At 49.1% G+C, this 18,361-nt stretch overlaps 1 protein-coding gene across 1 annotated transcript in view; it reads left to right on the top strand.

The window, feature by feature from the left end:
• Window positions 1-1,962: 1,962 nt before the first annotated feature.
• LOC144686231 (SPRY domain-containing protein 3-like) overlaps window positions 1,963-18,361 on the top strand; it is a 1,189,784-nt gene continuing 1,173,385 nt past the window's right edge. Inside the window, exon 1 of the mRNA XM_078551322.1 lies at window positions 1,963-2,095. Within this exon, the coding sequence (XP_078407448.1) occupies window positions 1,963-2,095 (133 nt within the window). The remainder of the gene's footprint in view (window positions 2,096-18,361) is intronic.

The raw sequence follows: 18,361 nt of genomic DNA, 5'->3' as shown, positions 1-18,361 counted from the left end.
TGGGGATACAGAGGGACAGGGATGCAGAGGGACACAGTGATACAGAGGGACATGGGGATACAGAGGGACACAGGGATGTAGAGGGACACAGGGATACAGAGAGAGAGGGATATAGAGGAACATGGGGATACAGAGGGACATGGGGATACAGGGGGAGAGGGGGATACAGAGGGAGAGGGTGATACAGAGGGAGAGGGGATTACAGAGGGACATGAGGGTACGGGGGAGAGGGGTATACGGAGGGAGAGGGAGATACGGAGGGAGAGGGGGATATAGGGGGACATGGGGATACAGAGGGACAAGGAGATACAGAGAGACACGGAGATACAGAGGGATATGGGGATACAGAGGGACACAGGGATGCAGAGGGACACAGGGATACAGAGGGACATGGGGATACGGAGGGAGTGGCGGATACAGGGGGAGAGGGGGTTACAGGGGGAGTGGGAATACAGGGGGAGAGGGGGATACAGAGGGGGAGGGGGAGACAGGGGGAGTGGGGATATAGGGGGAGTGGGGATACAGGGGGATAGGGGGATACAGAGGGAGAGGGGATACAGAAGGAGAGGGGGATACAGAAGGAGAGGGGATACAGGGGGAGTGGGGGATACAGGGGAGAGGGGGATACAGGGGGAGTGGGGGATACGGGGGAGAGGGGGATACAGGGGGAGTGGGGGATACGGGGGAGAGGGGGATCCGGAGGGAGTGGGGGATACGGAGGGAGAGAGGGATACAGGGGGAGAGGGGGATACAGGGGGAGGAGGGATACAGGGGGAGAGGGGGATACAGGGGGAGAGGGGGATCCGGAGGGAGTGGGGGATTCGGAGGGAGTGGGGGATTCGGAGGGAGAGAGGGATATAGGGGGAGGGGGGATACGTAGGGAGTCGGGGATACAGGGGGAGAGGGGGATACAGGGGGAGTGGGGGATACGGGGGAGAGGGGGATACAGGGGGAGTGGGGGATACGGAGGGAGAGGGGAATACAGGGGGAGAGGGGGATACAGGGGGAGTGGGGGATACGGGGGAGAGGGGAATACAGGGGAGAGGGTGATACAGGGGGAGTGGGGAATACAGAGGGAGAGGGGAATACAGGGGGAGAGGGGGATACAGAGGGAGTGGGGGATACGGGGGAGAGGGGGATACGGAGGGAAAGGGGGAATACAGGGGGAGAGGGGGATACAGAGGGAGAGGGGGATACAGGGGAGAGGGGGATACAGAGGGAGAGGGGGATACAGAGGGAGTGGGGGATACAGAGGGAGAGGGGGATACAGGGGCAGTGGGGGATACGGGGGAGAGGGGGATAGGGGGATACAGGGGATACAGAGGGAGTGGGGGATGCAGGGGAGAGGGGGATGGGGGATACAGAGGGAGTGGGGATACAGGGGAAGAGGGGGATACGGGGGAGAGGGGGATACGGGGGAGAGGGGGATACAGGGGGAGTGGGGGATACGGGGGGAGGGGGCTACGGGGGATACAGAGGGAGAGGGGGATACAGGGGGAGAGGGGGATACAGGGGGAGAGGTAGATACAGAGGGAGAGGGGGATACAGGGGGAGAGGGGGATACAGGGGGAGAGGGGGATACAGAGGGAGAGGGGGATACAGGGGGAGAGGGGGATACAGAGGGAGAGGGGGATACAGGGGGAGAGGCTGATACAGAGGGAGAGGGGGATACAGGGGGAGAGGGGGATACAGGGGGAGAGGGGGATACAGAGGGAGAGGGGGATACGGGGGAGTGGTAGATACAGGGGGAGAGGGGGATACAGGGGGAGAGGCTGATACAGGGGGAGAGGGGGATACAGGGGGAGAGGGGGATACAGGGGGAGAGGGGGATACAGAGGGAGAGGCTGATACAGGGGGAGAGGGGGATACAGGGGGAGAGGGGGATACAGGGGGAGAGGGGGATACAGGGGGAGAGGGGGATACAGGGGGAGTGGTAGATACGGAGGGACTCGGGTTTGCGGGATGCCGGTTGCTGGGTTACCGGAGCCGCAGCATCAGGACCAGGCGGGCGCGCTCTCGCTGGACTCGGGGCCGCGCGGGGCTGGAGCGCGGGAGCGGGAGCGGCGGATCCTCAGGAAAAGAAACAACCGAACAGGTAAATAAAACCCGAAATCCCGGGATAGAGAGAGAGAGAGACCCGAAATTCCAGGATAGCGGGAGCGGGAGCTGGAAAATCCCGGGATAGAGAGAGAGAGAGAGAGAGAGAATCCCAAATCCCGGGATGGAGGGGCAGAGAATCCCAAATCCCGGGATGGAGGGGCAGAGAATCCCAAATCCCGGGATGGAGGGGCAGAGAATCCCAAATCCCGGGATGGAGGGGCAGAGAATCCCAAATCCCGGGATGGAGGGGCAGAGAATCCCAAATCCCGGGATGGAGGGCAGAGAATCCCAAATCCCGGGATGGAGGGCAGAGAATCCCAAATCCCAGGATGGAGGGACAGGGAATCCCCAAATCCTGGGTTTGTGGGACAGTGAATCCCCAAATCCTGGGATTGGGCGACAGTGAATCCCCAAAATCCCAGCACCAAGAGAGAGAGGGAGTGAACCCTGGAATCCCAGGATAGAAAGAGATTGAATCCTGAAAATTCAGGATAGAGAGAACTATTCCTGAAATCCTGGTATAAAGACATGGTGTACCCTGAAACCCCAGGATACTGAGAGAGAGAGAGAACGTGTACCCTGAAATTCTGGGATAGAGGGTGATCTCTGGAGTCCTGGGATAGAGGGTGCACCTTGAAATCCAGGGACAGGGAGACAGTGAAGCCTGAAATTCCAGAGTTGTAGCATTTGCAACAAACAATTTTTAAAATGTTGCCACTGTTGCATTGGCGGAAATGCAGCCGCCAATTTTTGCTCAGGAATTTCCCTCAAGCAGCAACGTGATAAACAAGCAGATGGTCTGGTTTAGGAATGATTATTTCAGGGGAAGTCCTGAAGAGAACTGGCCTCGGGCCTCCCAGTTATGAGGCGGTTTGTTATGGTGAACATTGAGGAACTGGTTCCATTTGTTGAGGAGCTTAGACAAGGGGAAATAGATCTGAGATCATCACTGACTGCTCAGAGAATGACTCTGCCCAATGTTAATGGAGCAATCAAGGTGCTATACCAATTTAACTTCTCTGCCTCTCGATTCTATCTCTTCAGGAAAGAACCCCAGTGCTTGGTTTGTATTTTTTAATGGTTGTGTTAAGCTATTTCGCGATAGTGATTTGTGTATCTGTAACCCAAAATCCCACTGCCCCACTGCCTCATTTCCAAGGGATACTTGGCCTCCTTAAACTTCATACAGCAACAATTGGGTGAGAGTGAACAAGAAAACGTAGGTCATTGTTTAACAGTGAGGGTCAGCTCAGGAGAGCCTTGCGATGGAATGGGACCATGGTGTCAATCTCTTACAGTCAGTATGGCTTTGGTTGCAAGTGGGCCTGGAGAGGAGTTTCAGGACTTGGAGGCCAAACCAGGCCATGTGCTGTGACCTCTGGGATCACAGCTGGGCTGGGCCGGGCCAGCAGGTCAATGTTTACAGAATGCATTGATATTGGACAAAGCTCCAGTCCCACGATCTGTATTTTAAAAAATTCATTCATTGGATGTGGGTGTCACTGGCTAGGCCAGCATTTATTGCCCATCCCTAATTGGCCTTGTTCAGAGAGCATAAGAACATAAGAACTAGGAGCAGGAGTGGGCAATTCAGCCCCTCGAGCCTGCCCCGCCATTCATTACGATCATGGCTGATCTCATTTCGGCCCCAACTCCAATTTCCCGCCCTCTCCCCATAACCTTTCAACCTGTTACTAATTAAAAATCTGTCTATCTCCTCCTTAAATTTATTCAGTGTCCCGGCATCCACTGCACTCTGAGGTAGTGAATTCCACAGATTCACGACCCTTTGAGATAAGTAATTTCCCCTCATCTCTGATTTAAATCTACCACCCCTTAGTCTAAAAACACGGCCTCTCATTGTAGAATGCCCCACAAGGGGAAACACCCGCTCCACGTCTACTTTGTCTATCCCCTTTAGCATCTTATATACCTCAATTAGATCTCCTCTCATCCTTCTAAACTCTAGCGAGTATAGGCCTAAACTGCTCAATCTCTCCTCACAAGACAAGCCCCACATCTCTGGAATCCATTTAGTGAATCTCCTCTGAACCACCTCCAATGCAACAACATCCTTCCTCAAGTAAGGGGGCCATAACTGTGCACAGTACTCCAGGTGCGGTCTCACCAATGCCTTGTTGCAACAACATTTCCCTACTTTTATACCCTATTCCTTTAGCAAAAAATGCCAAAATTCCATTTGCCTTCCTTATTACCTGCTGTACCTGCATACTAGTTTTCAGCAATTCATGCACGAGGACACCCAAATCCCTCTGCACTGAAACATTCTGAAGTTTCTCTCCATTTAAATAATAAGTCACCTTTTTATTCTTCCGACCAAATTGGATAACCTCACACTTATCCACGTTAAACTCCATCTGCCAGATTTTGGCCCATTCACCTAACCTGTCCATATCCATTTGTAAATTTCTTATTTCTTCCTTGCAACTTACTTTCCCACCTATTTTGGTGTCATCTGCAAATTTAGCTATAGTACCTTCTATCGCTGAATCCAAGTCATTAATATAGATTGTAAATAGTTGGGGCCCAAGGACCGAACTTTGTGGCACCCCACTAGTTACAGCTTGCCATCCAGAAAAAGACCCATTTATCCCGACTCTCTGCTTCCCATTGGTTAGCCAATCCTCTATCCAAGCTAGTATATTACCCCTAACTCCGTGTGATGTTATCTTGTGTATTAATCTTTTGTGTGGCACCTTATCAAAGACCTTCTGGATGTCCAGATATACTACATCTACAGGATCCCCATTATCCACTTTGCTTGTCACATCTTCAAAGAACTCTAGCAAATTAGTCAAACACGATTCACTCTTCATAAAACCATGCTGGCTCTGCTGGATTGCATTTTGACTTTCCAAATGCCCCATTACTACTTCCTTAATAATTAATTCCAACAATTTCCCAATGACAGACGTTAAACTAACTGGTCTATAGTTTCCTACTTTCTGCCTCCCCCCTTTTTGAATAAGAGCGCTATATTAGCATTTTTCCAATCCACTGGAACCTTTCCAGAATCCGGGGAATTTTGGAATATTATAGCCAATGCATCCACTATCTCCACTGCCACTTCCTTTAAGACCCTGGGATGTAGGCCATCAGGTTCTGGGGACTTGTCACCCTTTAATCCCAATAGTTTGCTCAGTACTTTTTCTCTAGTGATGGTGATTGTTCTAAGTTCCTCCTTCCCTATAACCTCTGCTCTACCTGTTACTATTGGGGTGGTACTAGTGTCCTCCACTGTGAAAACTGAGGCAAAATATTGATGAAGCATCTCTGCCATTTCTGCGTTTCCCACTATTAACTCCCCAGAGGGCATTTAAGAGTCAACCACATTGCTTTGGGTCTGGAGTCACATGGAGGCCAGACCAGGATTCCAGGGCAGCAGATTTCCTTCCCTAAAGGGACATATGTGAACCAGATGGGTTTTTAAAACAGTTGGTAATGGCTTATTGGACTTTTAATTCCAGATTTTTTATTGAATTTAAATTCCACCAAGTGCTGTGGTGGGATTCGAACCTGGGTCCCCAGAGCATTACCCTGGGTTACTAGCCCAGTGACAAGGTGCTTTACAGGAGCTTTATTAAGCAAAATTTGACATTGAGCCACATTAGGGGACAAGCCTAAGAAGGTTGTATAGACCAAACGTGGAGCACCGAACAATTGCGGTCTCTGTATGGTGAGGCCCTATGCAGAATTTGGAAACACCACTCACAGCTGATTGAAAGTTTGGTCAAAGAGGCAGGTTTTAAAGAGCACCTTAAAGGATTCAGAAGTAGAGGTGGGGAGGTGTAGGGAAGGAATTCCAGAGCTTTGGGCACAGGCAGATAAAGGCACAAACTTCCCAATATTTCATTGGAGGAAATAGATTACTAGGCCCTGCAGACCTGGTGTGGGAGTGTGTGCGAGTGTGTGCATGTGTGGGAATGTGTGTATGAGTGTTTGAGTGCACACTTTCTGTCTGAGTTTTACTTTACCTTTAGAATTCAGCAATCTTCTTCATTTTGCTGGTGTGATGTTTGTAGTTTCAGGTTTGACTCGGAGCTGTTGTAAGTCGAGTAGCTAAAGGATGCGAAATTGTACACTAAAATTCTTCCCTCACCCAACACCCCAAATGAAAAAAGGTTGACAGGACAACCATCTTCTGCAGTTGGTGCAATTTTGCTCCAACATTTCCCCGTGTTGTATTCTGGAGTGAAATTCTTTTCACAGGGTGACAATAATGATAATGAAGGTGATGTGCTATTTTTGGAATCTATTTTAAAAATGAAAAGCTTGAGGTCCAACCCAGTTGTCTGTTGTGAAATACCTTGTCTCCTTAACACGCCAACCATAACCTGGCCACTTTAAGTACGTGCGATGCCGAGCTAGGCTTCACAATCCGTCATGGGAAGGGCTTACCTGGGGCGGGTGCATTTGCTGAGGAGTCTTCCTGTCATTCCAGGCTAAATTCAGACAAACCAAGAGCAAGAAAAACAGGATTGTGAGTATAGGCTGCACGTACACTGTGTCAAAAGGTGCTCCAACTGAGAAATTGCATGATCGAGGCAGGTTCAAAGGCACTTGGATAAACACTTGAAGAGAAAGATTTGCAGGGCTACAGAGAAAGGGTACAGGAGTGGGACCTGCTCAAAGGCTTTTGCAGGGAGCTGTCCTGGACACGACAAGCACAGTGGCTTCCTCCTGTGCTATAACCCACTATTCTATGTTAAGCAAAAAAAACTTGGGTGATTATTGGCAATGCTTTATTTATTGCCCATCTTCTCTTGCCCTGGGATGTCAGCTGTAGCTCACTCACCTCTCAGTCAGAAGGTTGTGGATTTGATCCATTCCTGATACTTTCGCAAAAAAAGCTAGTCTGACATTTGCAGCACAGTGCTGACAGAATGCTACACGGTCAGAGGGTCAGTGCTAAGGAAGTGTTGCACTGTCAGAGGGTCAGTACTGAGGGAGTGCTGCACTGTCAGAGGGTCAGTACTGAGGGAGTGCTGCACTGTCGGAGGATCAGTACTGAGGGAGTGCTGCACTGTCAGAGGGTCAGTACTGAGTGAGTGCTGCACTGTCAGAGGGTCAGTACTGAGGGAGTGCAGCACTGTCAGAGGGTCAGTACTGAGGGAGTGCAGCACTGTCAGAGGGTCAGTACTGAGGGAACACTGCACTGTCAGAGGGTCAGTACTGAGGGAGTGCTGCACTGTCAGAGGGTCAGTACTGAGGGAGTGCAGCACTGTCAGAGGGTCAGTACTGAGGGAGTGCTGCACTGTCAGAGGGTCGGTAGAGAAGGAGATCTGCACTTTCGGAGGGTCAGTGCTGAGTGAGTGCTGCACTGTCGGAGGGTCAGTACTGAGGGAGTGCTGCACTGTCAGAAGGTCAGTGCTGAGGGAGATGGAGGTGTCATTGTTTGGATGAGACATTAAAGGAATGCCCTGCTTGCCCTCTGAGATGGAGGTGAAATTTCGCACAGCGGAGCTCTCCCCATGTTCTGGATCAATAATTATTCTTCAATCAACATCAGAGAGAACATGTGACCTGGTGGCTCACCCATGGCTGTCTGTGGGACCTTGCATTGCCCAAATGAGCTGCCATATTTCTTCCATTGTCGCTGGCTGGATCGGAATGTCTGCCCTGTGCAGACGCTAGTGAAATACACATTCGTTCCGCCTGGTGTCAAGGATTAGACACTGTGCAGAGCTCCCACTTTAACACTGGGCTCGCCCGCCCACCTTCCCTTGTTAAGCAACACACCAATCACACTCTGTCTGGAACTGGCTTTTACTCTTTTGCTTCTGTGTGTTGACAGGTGTCAAGTGTGAGCCATCCACAATGCCATTATTGCGTGATAATGTTAACAACTTGTTCTGACCTGGGGCTAGTGCAATGTTGCAATTCCCAATGAAAAGGCAGCAGTCTGGCCTTGTTTCAGTCAGCAGGCAACATGCTAACAGCAGGAGAAAGGTTAAACACCCTCCCTGCGTCTTATTCTCCCTCAGGCGCTACTATTTTAACGTTGTTGAACAGGGAGATGTTTGTGCTTTAGTCTCTGTTTGTTTTCCAGTTGCATTACTGGTTGCCCGGGGATGTGCCTGGGTAGTTACAGTAGCTCAGTGAGGGTGGAGGAGGGGAGCCAAACTGGCCGACTGTGTCTCGAACCTGGATTTGTGGACAGGCATTTTCCTGAGGTTCTCAACGCAATCGCTGACAGGTGGATTGTGTCTGTCTGTAGCAGTGACTGTACCTGGCAGAGATAGAGGGAGAGAGAGGGGGAGAGGGAGAGAGAGAGGGAGAGAAGGGGGCAAGAGAGAAAGAGAAAAGGGGGGGGTTAGAGGAGGAGAGGGGGTGAGAGAGTGAGGGACAGATGGAGAGAGAGGGGGAGAGAGAGGGAAAGAGAGAAGGGGAGAGGGATGGAGAGGGCGAGAGATGGAGATGGAGAGGGAGAGATAGCCAGAGAGAGAAGGAGAGATAGAGACAGAGAGAAACTGAGAATGAAAGAGAGAGACAAAAGATAATCACCAGGGAGATTGAGGAGTCGATCAGAGCTATAGAGGAGTGGAGCAGGGGGAGTGAGGAGTGGAGCAGGGGGAGTGAGGAGTGGAGCAGGGGGAGTGAGGAGTGGAGCAGGGGGAGTGAGGAGCGGAGCAGGGGGAGTGAGGAGTGGAGCAGGGGGAGTGAGGAGTGGAGCAGGGAGAGTGAGGAGTGGACCGGGGGAGTGAGGAGTGGAGCAGGGGGAGTGAGGAGTGGAGCAGGGGGAGTGAGGAGTGGAGCAGGGGGAGTGAGGAGTGGAGCAGGGGGAGTGAGGAGTGGACCAGGGGGAGTGAGGAGTGGAGCAGGGGGAGTGAGGAGTGGAGCAGGGGGAGTGAGGAGTGGACCAGGGGAGTGAGGAGTGGAGCAGGGGGAGTGAGGAGTGGAGCAGGGGGAGTGAGGAGTGGAGCAGGGGGAGTGAGGAGTGGAGCAGGGGGAGTGAGGAGTGGAGCAGGGGGAGTGAGGAGTGGAGCAGGGGGAGTGACGAGTGGACCAGGGGGAGTGAGAAGCGGATTGTGGTGTTACTGAGGGAATGACCCCTTTAGAATACTGAAAAGGGAGGGCAGTAGAAGATATGTTTGGTGGTGGTAACACTCTGGAGGTGATGGAAATGGCAGAGGATGATCATTGCACTAGGGATGGGTAATGGATGTTGGCCTGGTCAGTAACACCCACATCCCATGAACAAATAAATAAAAAGAATGCAGCGATTGGTGGGGTGGAACCCATTATTAAAGAAGCAGTACAGCACATTTAGAGGATCATAATATAATTAAACAGAGTCAACGTGGTTTTATGAAAGGGAAATCATGTTTAACAAATTTGTTAGAGTTCTATGAAGATGTAACAAGCAAAGAGGATAAAGGGGAACCATTTGGATTTCCAAAAGGCACTTGGAACTCATGGTGTTGGGGATGATATATCAGCATGGATAGAGGATTGTCAAATAGGAAACAGAGAGTCAGGATAAATGGGTCATTTTCAGGTTGGCAAACTGTAACTAGTGGAGTGTCACTGGGATCAGTGTGGGGACATCAACTATTTACAATATATATTAGTGATTTGGATGAAGGGACCAAGTGTATAGTGGCCAAATCTACAGATAATACTGTGAGAATGGATGTTCCTTTTTAATATTTTGGGGAATATTGTGTTATTCTGTAAAGAAGGCTGGATGTGTGTGTGTCTGTGTGATTTAATTAGGCTGGGCAAGAGATTGATAGGAGTCAGGTTATCTGGGGGTTTGGAAACATGACAAGGATAGGGATATTAAGTTTGAGGTACAAGTAAATAGGTTAGATCTAATATTTGCATTTTTAGATAAGTTGAGAGTTTGTTTGAATATCAAAGGGGAGTCAGAGGTGAAAAAGGAAAATGTTTGCATCTTGCAGGAGTTCCATAGGTAAATAGTAGAGGGGATAATGTATTTTATTAACCCAAAAGCAAAGATAAGATGGAAGCATGAAAGATCTTATATTTGGAAGGGTTTGAGTTTCAAAGAGGTGTAAGAACAATGGAACTGAGATGAAAGTGAAGAAAGGTATATTAGACTTACTGTGGATAGCTGGATGGCTGTTGAGCAAGAGATAGCTGGAGATGTTTGAGCTGTTGAGCTATGGCTGGAGCTTTGGGCTGGGAGATGATGTAGTTTGAATCAACCATCCAGTTAAACCAGAAAAGTCTTGGGCTACAACAAGCATTTTTATTCTGAAGTGGATTCCACTGCAGAGTGGATCAGGGTACAGGTCATGTGGTATGAGGGTAGAGGTCATGTGATATGAGGGTAGAGGTCATGTGGTATGAGGGTAGAGGTCATGTGGTACACCTTTACTGAAGCTACAACAGTTTTCCTTGTGTAATATTACTGGATTTCATAGTTGACATCTATAAGGGAGTGCTGCCTGGAAAACATTTACTTGTGGGTTTGGCCAGGTTGAGAGTTTTTGGGAGAATGTTTTGTAAGACTAACCTTAATTGTGTAACTGTAATCTTGTGTGCTCAAGTTTGCTCTTATTTTTGTTAAAAAAAAAACCTTTCACTTTTTATTTCTTATATCCCAAAAGTGTTGCTGGACCCCTTACTGCTGAGATCAGTATGTCCTTGTCTCGTTTTTAGAATACAAAAACAAAGGGTGTGGACTGTAAGCCAAGTTTCCCTCTGGGATTTGGTTTGTGCAGCAATTAACACCAGCTGCGGACATAACACTACAGAAGCAGATCAGAAAGCAAGCTGTGCAGAGGTCACAGAGAGCCTGCAAAGAGATATAGATAGGTTAAGTGAGTGGGAACAAAATGGCAGATGGAGTATAATGTAGGAAAATGTAAGGTTGTTTACTTTGGCAGGAAGAATAGAAAAGCAGAATATTATTTAAATGGAGAGAGAGAGAGAGACTGCAGAATGCTACGGTACAGAGGGATCTGAGTGTCCTTGTACATGAATCACAAAAAGTCAGAATGCAGGTACAGCAAGTGATTGGGATAGACATAGTGTTAAAGGCTTGGATGGAGTGGATTTCTTGAAATGTGTACAGGAGAACTTTTTAGGTCAATATGTAGAGGGTCCAACAAGGGACGGTGCAGCGCTGGACCTAATTCTGGGGAATGAAGCCGGACAGGTGGCTGAGGTGGTGGTGGGGGAGCATTTTAGTGATAGCGATCACAACATGGTACAGTTTAAGTTTGTTATGGACAAAGAAATCGACAAGTTGCAAAAAAATGTTTTGGATTGGGGAGAGTGGATTTTAGTAAAATAAGGCAGGATCTGGCCAAGGTAGGCTGGGAACAGCTACTTGTGGGGAAATATACAGAGGAACAGTGGGGGGTGTTCAAAAAGGAAATGGGGAGGGTACAGGTTCAACATGTTCCCTCTAGGGTGATAGGAAGGAGTAACAAGCCCAGAGAACGATGGATGACCAGAGATATTCAGGTTACGATGAGAAGGTAAAGAGAGGCTTTTAGCAGGTACGAGGGAAGCAAATCAGTGGAGGCATTAGTGGAGTACAGACAGTGCAGGGTGGAGCTTAAGAAAGCAATTAGGAGAGCAAAGAGGGGATATGAGAAAGCTCTGGATGGTAATAGTAGGGAAAATCTCAAGAAATTCTATAAGTATATCAATGGGAAGAGGATAACCAGGGAAAGAGTAGGGCCCATAAGGGACCAAGGGGGCAATCTATGGGTGGAGCCAGAGGACATCGCTAGAGTGTTGAATGAATACTTCACATCCGACTTCACCCAAGAGAATGAGGATGAAGGTATCGATCTTGGGGAGAGAGACTGCGAGGTTCTTGAGCAAATTAATATAGGGAGTGACAAGGTATTGGAGGTGTTGGCAGGCTTAAAAGTGGACAAATCTCCAGGTCTGGATGATTTGTGTCCCAGACTGCTGAGGGAGGCAAGGGAGGAGATCGCAGGGACTCTGACCCAAATTTTTAATTCCTCTCTGGCCACGGGGGAGGTGCCAGAGGACTGGAGAACAGCTAATGTGGTTCTGTTATTTAAGAAGGGCTGTAGAGATAAGCCAGGGAACTACAGGCCAGTGAGTCTCACGTCAGTGGTAGGGAAACTATTGGAAAAAGTTCTGAAGGAGAGTATTTATCTCCACTTGGAGAGGCAAGGTTTGATCAGGGATAGTCAGCATGGCTTTGTCAGAGGGAGATCATGCCTAACAAATTTGATTGAATTTTTTGAGGAGGTGACCAGGTGTGTAGATGAGGGTAGTGCAGTTGATGTAGTTTATATGGATTTCAGCAAAGCCTTTGACAAGGTCCCACATGGGAGACTTCTAAAGAAGACAAATGCACATGGGATACAGGGTAATTTGATAAGGTGGATTCAAAATTGGCTTAGTTTTAGGAGACAGAGGGTGATGACAGAAGGATGCTTTAGTGACTGGAAGCCAGTGTCCAGTGGCGTACCACAGGGATCTGTGCTGGGTCCCCTATTATTTGTCATTTATATAAACGACATAGATGACTATGTGGGGGGTAGGATTAGTAAGTTTGCGGATGACACAAAGATTGGCCAGGTGGTTAACAGTGAGGTTGAGTGTCTTGGGCTACAGGAAGATATAGACGGGATGGTCAAATGGGCAGATAAGTGGCAGATGGAATTTAACCCTGAAAAGTGTGAGGTAATACACTTTGGAAGGAGTAATTTGACAAGGAAGTATTCAATGAACGGCATGGCACTAGGAAGTCCTGAGGAACAAAGGGACCTTGGCGTGTGTGTCCATAGATCTCTGAAGGCAGAGGGGCATGTTAGTGGGGTGGTGAAAAAGGCATATGGGACACTTGCCTTTATCAATCGAGGCATAGATTACAAAAGTGGAGAGGTCATGTTGGAGTTGTATAGAACCTTGGTGAGGCCACAGCTGGAGTACTGTGTGCAGTTCTGGTCGCCACATTATAGGAAGGATGTGATTGCACTGGAGGGGGTGCAGAGGAGATTCACCAGGATATTGCCTGGGATGAAACATTTAAGTTATGAAGAGAGGTTGGATGGATTTGGGTTGTTTTCGTTGGAGCAGAGAAGACTGAGGGGTGACCTGATTGAGGTGTACAAGATTATGAGGGGCATGGACAGGGTGGATAGGGAGCAGCTGTACCCCTTAGTTGAAGGGTCAGTCACGAGGGGACACAAGTTCAAAGTGAGGGGCAGGAGGTTTAGGGGAGATGTGAGGAAATACCTTTTTACCCAGAGGGTGGTGACGGTCTGGAATGCGCTGCCTGGGAGGGTGGTGGAGGCGGGTTGCCTCACATCCTTTAAAAAGTACCTGGATGAGCACTTGGCATGTCATAACATTCAAGGCTATGGGCCAAGTGTTGGTAAATGGGATTAGGTAGGTAGGTCAGGTGTTTCTCACGTGTTGGTGCAGCCTCGATGGGCCGAAGGGCCTCTTCTGCATTGTGTGATTCTGTGATCCCGTGATTCTGTGATTAGGAAGGCAAATGGTATGTTGGCCTTTATTGCAAAGGGGGGTGGATTATAAAAGTAGGGATGTCTTAGTACAACTGTACAGGGCATTGGTGAGACCACGCCTAGAGTACTGTGTACAGGTTTGGTCTCCTTACTTGCATTGCTGTCGGGTACATGGGGTGTTCAGATAGAGGTAGCTCTTGTATTTTCAGCTGCACCCCACTTGCTGTATAGACTTGAATCACTGGTCCTCATCTCCACCGAACCCTCACTGCTGGCTCCAAGCCCCACACCTCAGCGCAGCGTCTCAGCTGGTAGAGAAACGCAGTGAGGAGAGAACTGAGAAACATGACATGACCTGGACAGGTATGTTCCTTGACAAAGACAATGGGCAGGATGGAAGGATTCCATGTGGCTCAAATGACCATCATGTTCTCGACCAAAGGCATATCACACTGTATTGCGTGGACTACAGTTGTTGGTATACCAGCTATGGATAAAATAACAAGGGAAGGAGGGTCCCTCCAAGCCTTGGTCAGCAACTCACCCAGGAGAGGGAAACTCTGAATCCACCCCTAGGGCTTGGAGCCCTCACTGCTGCTGTCCTAGTTCACTGGGCCATGACAGATGAGCTCCAGGCTTAAAAGGGTGGGGGCAGTCAGCGTAAACTGTGCTCCACCTTAAAGCACCACTGGGCAGGCAGGAAGGGGCAAATTTCAACAGGAGCCCTGGAGTGATGTGGGGAAGAGGTGAAAGTGGCAGGTGTAGGGCGACACTGGCAGCTGCAGTTTGAATCCTGCCTGCAGGCAGCTCAGGTTACTGTTTGTTTTGATGATGACCGATAGACGACATCATCACCGGGAAGCACAGCCTGAGTGACCAAGCGGCTTTTTTGAAGGTCAGCGCTGATTGCCCCTGAATTGCTGAGGGGCTGAGGGAAGGTGGCTTAAACAAGTGCCCGTCTCCTCACCACCCAGCTGGCTGGCTGTGGTCAACAGGCATTGTTTAATGCAGCCAAACTGCGACAGGGAAGAAAACGCAAACTCCTAGGGGCAGAGTTTTCTGCCTGTCGGGCGGGTGGGTCCGACCCAACCACCGGGGGGCGGGGAGCTGATCCCCGCCAGCGAGACGTGATGTCTGGCGGGAAGCGCTATGCACTTCCTGTGCGGGTTGTGGCAGGGGGGGGAGGGGATTCCCTCAGTGCGAGAGTGCGCTCTTTCGATCATGCGCACAATAGAGCACACATCCCCCTGAGGCTAAGTGCAGCCTCAGGGAGATCACTTCCACATTGGAAAATATTTAAAAATTCCCTAACGTGTCCCCCTCACGTGACAATGTCACATGAGATGGGACATGTTCATAATTTACACTAAAACTTTATTAAGCTTTTTAAAACCCTACATAAACCTCATCCCGCCAGTGGATGAGGTTTCATGTTTTCTCTATTCGCCGCTGGGGCACCTTAAGGTTGGACGAGCAGGTCCTTTAATTGTTTAAATGGTCCTGTCAATTGGCCATTGACAGGTCGGTGGGCCCTGCAGCTGATTTTGCTGCGCCCCCGCCTTCCTGAAGATTTAAATGGGGCCGGATGACATCGGGGGTTCCGCCCCCTGCTTGCTGATGGCAAAATTCAGCCCCTAATCTCGCTTCAAAAGTCGAAAAATTCTGAAAGCAGCCTGCTGGAACGTGAGAAAAGGAGGCAAAGGGTAGATCCAATTGCCCCCAGCATTGACTACATGTTCTCCTTCACCCCCGTGGGAGGTTCTGCCAGTCACCGATAGGCCTGACTAACCACTAGTGGGCCTGCAAACAATTGGAAGAAAAACCTTCCAAAAAATCTTCGTCTGCAAAGAAATGTCAAGAGACTCACATTGTAGGCAGTTCAGAGAAGGTTCACTCAGCTGATTCCTGGGGTGAGGGGTTTATCTTAGGAGGAAAGGTTGAACAGGTTGGTCCTGTACCCATTGGAGTTTAGAAGAATGGGAGGGGATCTTATTGAAACATATAAGATCCTGAGGGCACTTGACTGGGTAGATGCTGAGAAAATATTTTCCCTTGTTGGGCGGGGGGGTCCAGAACTAGGGGCTCAGTTTAAAAATAAGGGGTCTCCCTTTTAAGACAGATGTGAGGAGGAAACTGCTTCTCTCAGAGAGTCATTGGCCTGTGGAATTCTCTTCCCCAGAGAGCAGTGGAGGCTGGGTCACTGAATATATTCAAGGCCGAGTTAGACAGATTCTTGATAAACAAGAGAGTCAAGGGTTATGGGGGACAGACAGGAAAGTGGAGTTGAGACCACAACCAGATCAGCCATGATCTTTGAATGGTGGAGCAGTATTGAAGGGTCAAATGGCCGACTCCTGCTCCTATGTTTTAATGCTCATATGACAAGAGGAACCATAACATTGTGCTGGGAGAGAGTGGAAGGGGCGAGAGCAGATGTGCGAGGAATGGGCTGGAAACCATCAAGGACCCTGCCAACCATGGTAAAGGCCAAACCTCATTCGAAGTACTGGAGCTTTTGGAAGAATATATCAGAACAGATGTGATGTAGACACAATAACTGGGAGAAAGAAATGGAGTCCTTACAGAAAGCAAGGTGTGAGGAAGTACAGACAAGATAGTCAGTGGCCTTATAGTTCTATCATTCCACACTGCACTCTTCCCACAGCCTAAGGTTTGATGCCCAGAACTGCACAGAGTAACTCTAGGTATGGTCTGACCACAGTCTTGTATAACTGAAGCATGACTTCTCCCCCCTTGTCTTTTAGCCCTCTAGGTATAAAGGGCAGCATTACATCAGCCTTTTTAATTATGTTCTGTCCAGGACATTTTAATGATCTACAATAATCAGAAGGAGGCCAACAATTATGTATCTAACCCCGTGCTGAACCTGTCCTGGGAGTGTTTGATGGGGACAGTGTAGAGGGAGCTTTACTCTGTATCTAACCCCGTGCTGTACCTGTCCTGGGAGTGTTTGATGGGGACAGTGTAGAGGGAGCTTTACTCTGTATCTAACCCCGTGCTGTACCTGTACTGGTAGAGGTCTGGGAAAAGAGCTGCAAATTTTCCACTGTAGGAACACAATCTCCTTGAGTTCCACAGTAACCTGTTTGTGTTGGGATAGTGTATTGCCCACAATCCTTCCGTGTGGGAGGGAAGACACAACATAGGGAGGGGCATTGCTTGTGACTTTGTTGCACATCGAGAATGCAGTCTCCGTGAATCATGTCTGACCCGCCCCAGTCTTCCATATATCTATACACGTAATAGATTCTTTATAAATAACTGGGCAGGTCTTTACCCTGCAGTGTGACCCTCAGTTCCAGCCACTTGACATCTCTGTTCAGAAGTAATCCCAGTTCCAGGGCCTGTCCTGGTGGTTTTCATGGGAAAAGCTGGATTTGCTGTTAAACCCGGCCGGTGAAGTTTAACACAGAGAAGTGCGAACTGATGTATTTTGGTCGGAAGAACGAGGAGAGACAATGGGCAGAATTTTACACTCAGCTTGTGGCACACGCCCGACACGCCCGAGCGTGAATGCTGCGCGATGGCATCGAGCGTGTGTCCCGACGTCAGCGCGCACTGGCGCAATGTTTTGTTCGGCGGGGAGTGTACCAGAATCGGCTGCGCGCCCGCCGGTAATTGAAAGGCCCATTAAGGCCATTAACAAGCTAATTAAAATCCAATTTACACTGCGCAATCCAACCCTACGGTTTGTCGGCAGGCGAAAAGGCCAAGCGGCCTTTACGTTTTTTTAGGAAACCTCATCCACGCGGGATAAGGTTTCCAGCAGCAAATAAACATTAAATATAAACTTTATGTTTGAATTAAAAACATGTCCCAGGCCATGTTCCTCCTCCCCCTGACCCGCACAGACAGCGCTCAGCACTGTCACAGGACAGGCCTTTTTTTGGCCCACCCACATGAAATATCGGAGCAGAGCCGATCGCGGGTGGCTCCTGCCAAGCCTGCCCAACGAGGGAAACACTCTGGCCAATATAAACAAATCTATATTGTAAAGGGAGCGCAGGAACAGAGAGAGCTCGGGCTGAATGTACACAAATCATCGAAGGTGGCACCATGAGTTGGGAAGTGTTTAAAAAAGGATTTGGGATCCTTGGCTTTATTTCCAGAGGAATAGATGACACAAAATGAGGAAGTTATAATAAACCCTTTACAAGTCACTGGTTAGGCTCCAGCTGGAGGTTTGTATCCAATTCTGGGTCCCACACTTTAGGAAGGACGTCAAGGCCTTGGAGAGGGTGCGGAGGAGATTGACCAGGATGGGAGCAGGGATGAGGGACTTCAGTTAATGTGGAGAGATTGGAGAAGCTGGGACTGTTCTCCTTAGAGCAGAGAAGGTTAAGGGGGAGATTTAATAGAGGTGTTCAAAATCGTGAGGGGTTTCGATAGAGTGAATAAGGAGAAACTGTGTCCAGTGGTAGGAGGGTCGGTAACCAGAGGGACACAGAGTGAAGGTGATTGAGGTGAAAGAACCAGAAGGAGAGATGAGAGAAAAGAAAAATACTACCACTCTGGAAATTGGAAATAAAAACAGAATGTTCTGGAAGTGCTGAGTCTGCCAGGCAGCAGGCGCGGAGACAGTAAAAAGATCCACATTTCAGGTTGATTTTTGTCAGATGGTTCACAGTGAGTTGTTGTGATCTGGAAGGCTCTGCCTGAAAGGGAGGTGGAGACAGATTCAATAAAAACTTCCAAAATGGAATTGGATAAATACGTGAAAAGGTAAAAATAACAGGGCCCATGGGGAAAGAGCAGGGGGAGTGGGACTCATTGGATAGATAGCTTATCAA

The sequence above is a fragment of the Cetorhinus maximus genome, chromosome 11 (assembly GCF_964194155.1).
Source record: "Cetorhinus maximus chromosome 11, sCetMax3.hap1.1, whole genome shotgun sequence".
Classification (NCBI taxonomy): domain Eukaryota; kingdom Metazoa; phylum Chordata; class Chondrichthyes; order Lamniformes; family Cetorhinidae; genus Cetorhinus; species Cetorhinus maximus.
This window is presented reverse-complemented; position numbering and strand designations above follow the sequence as displayed.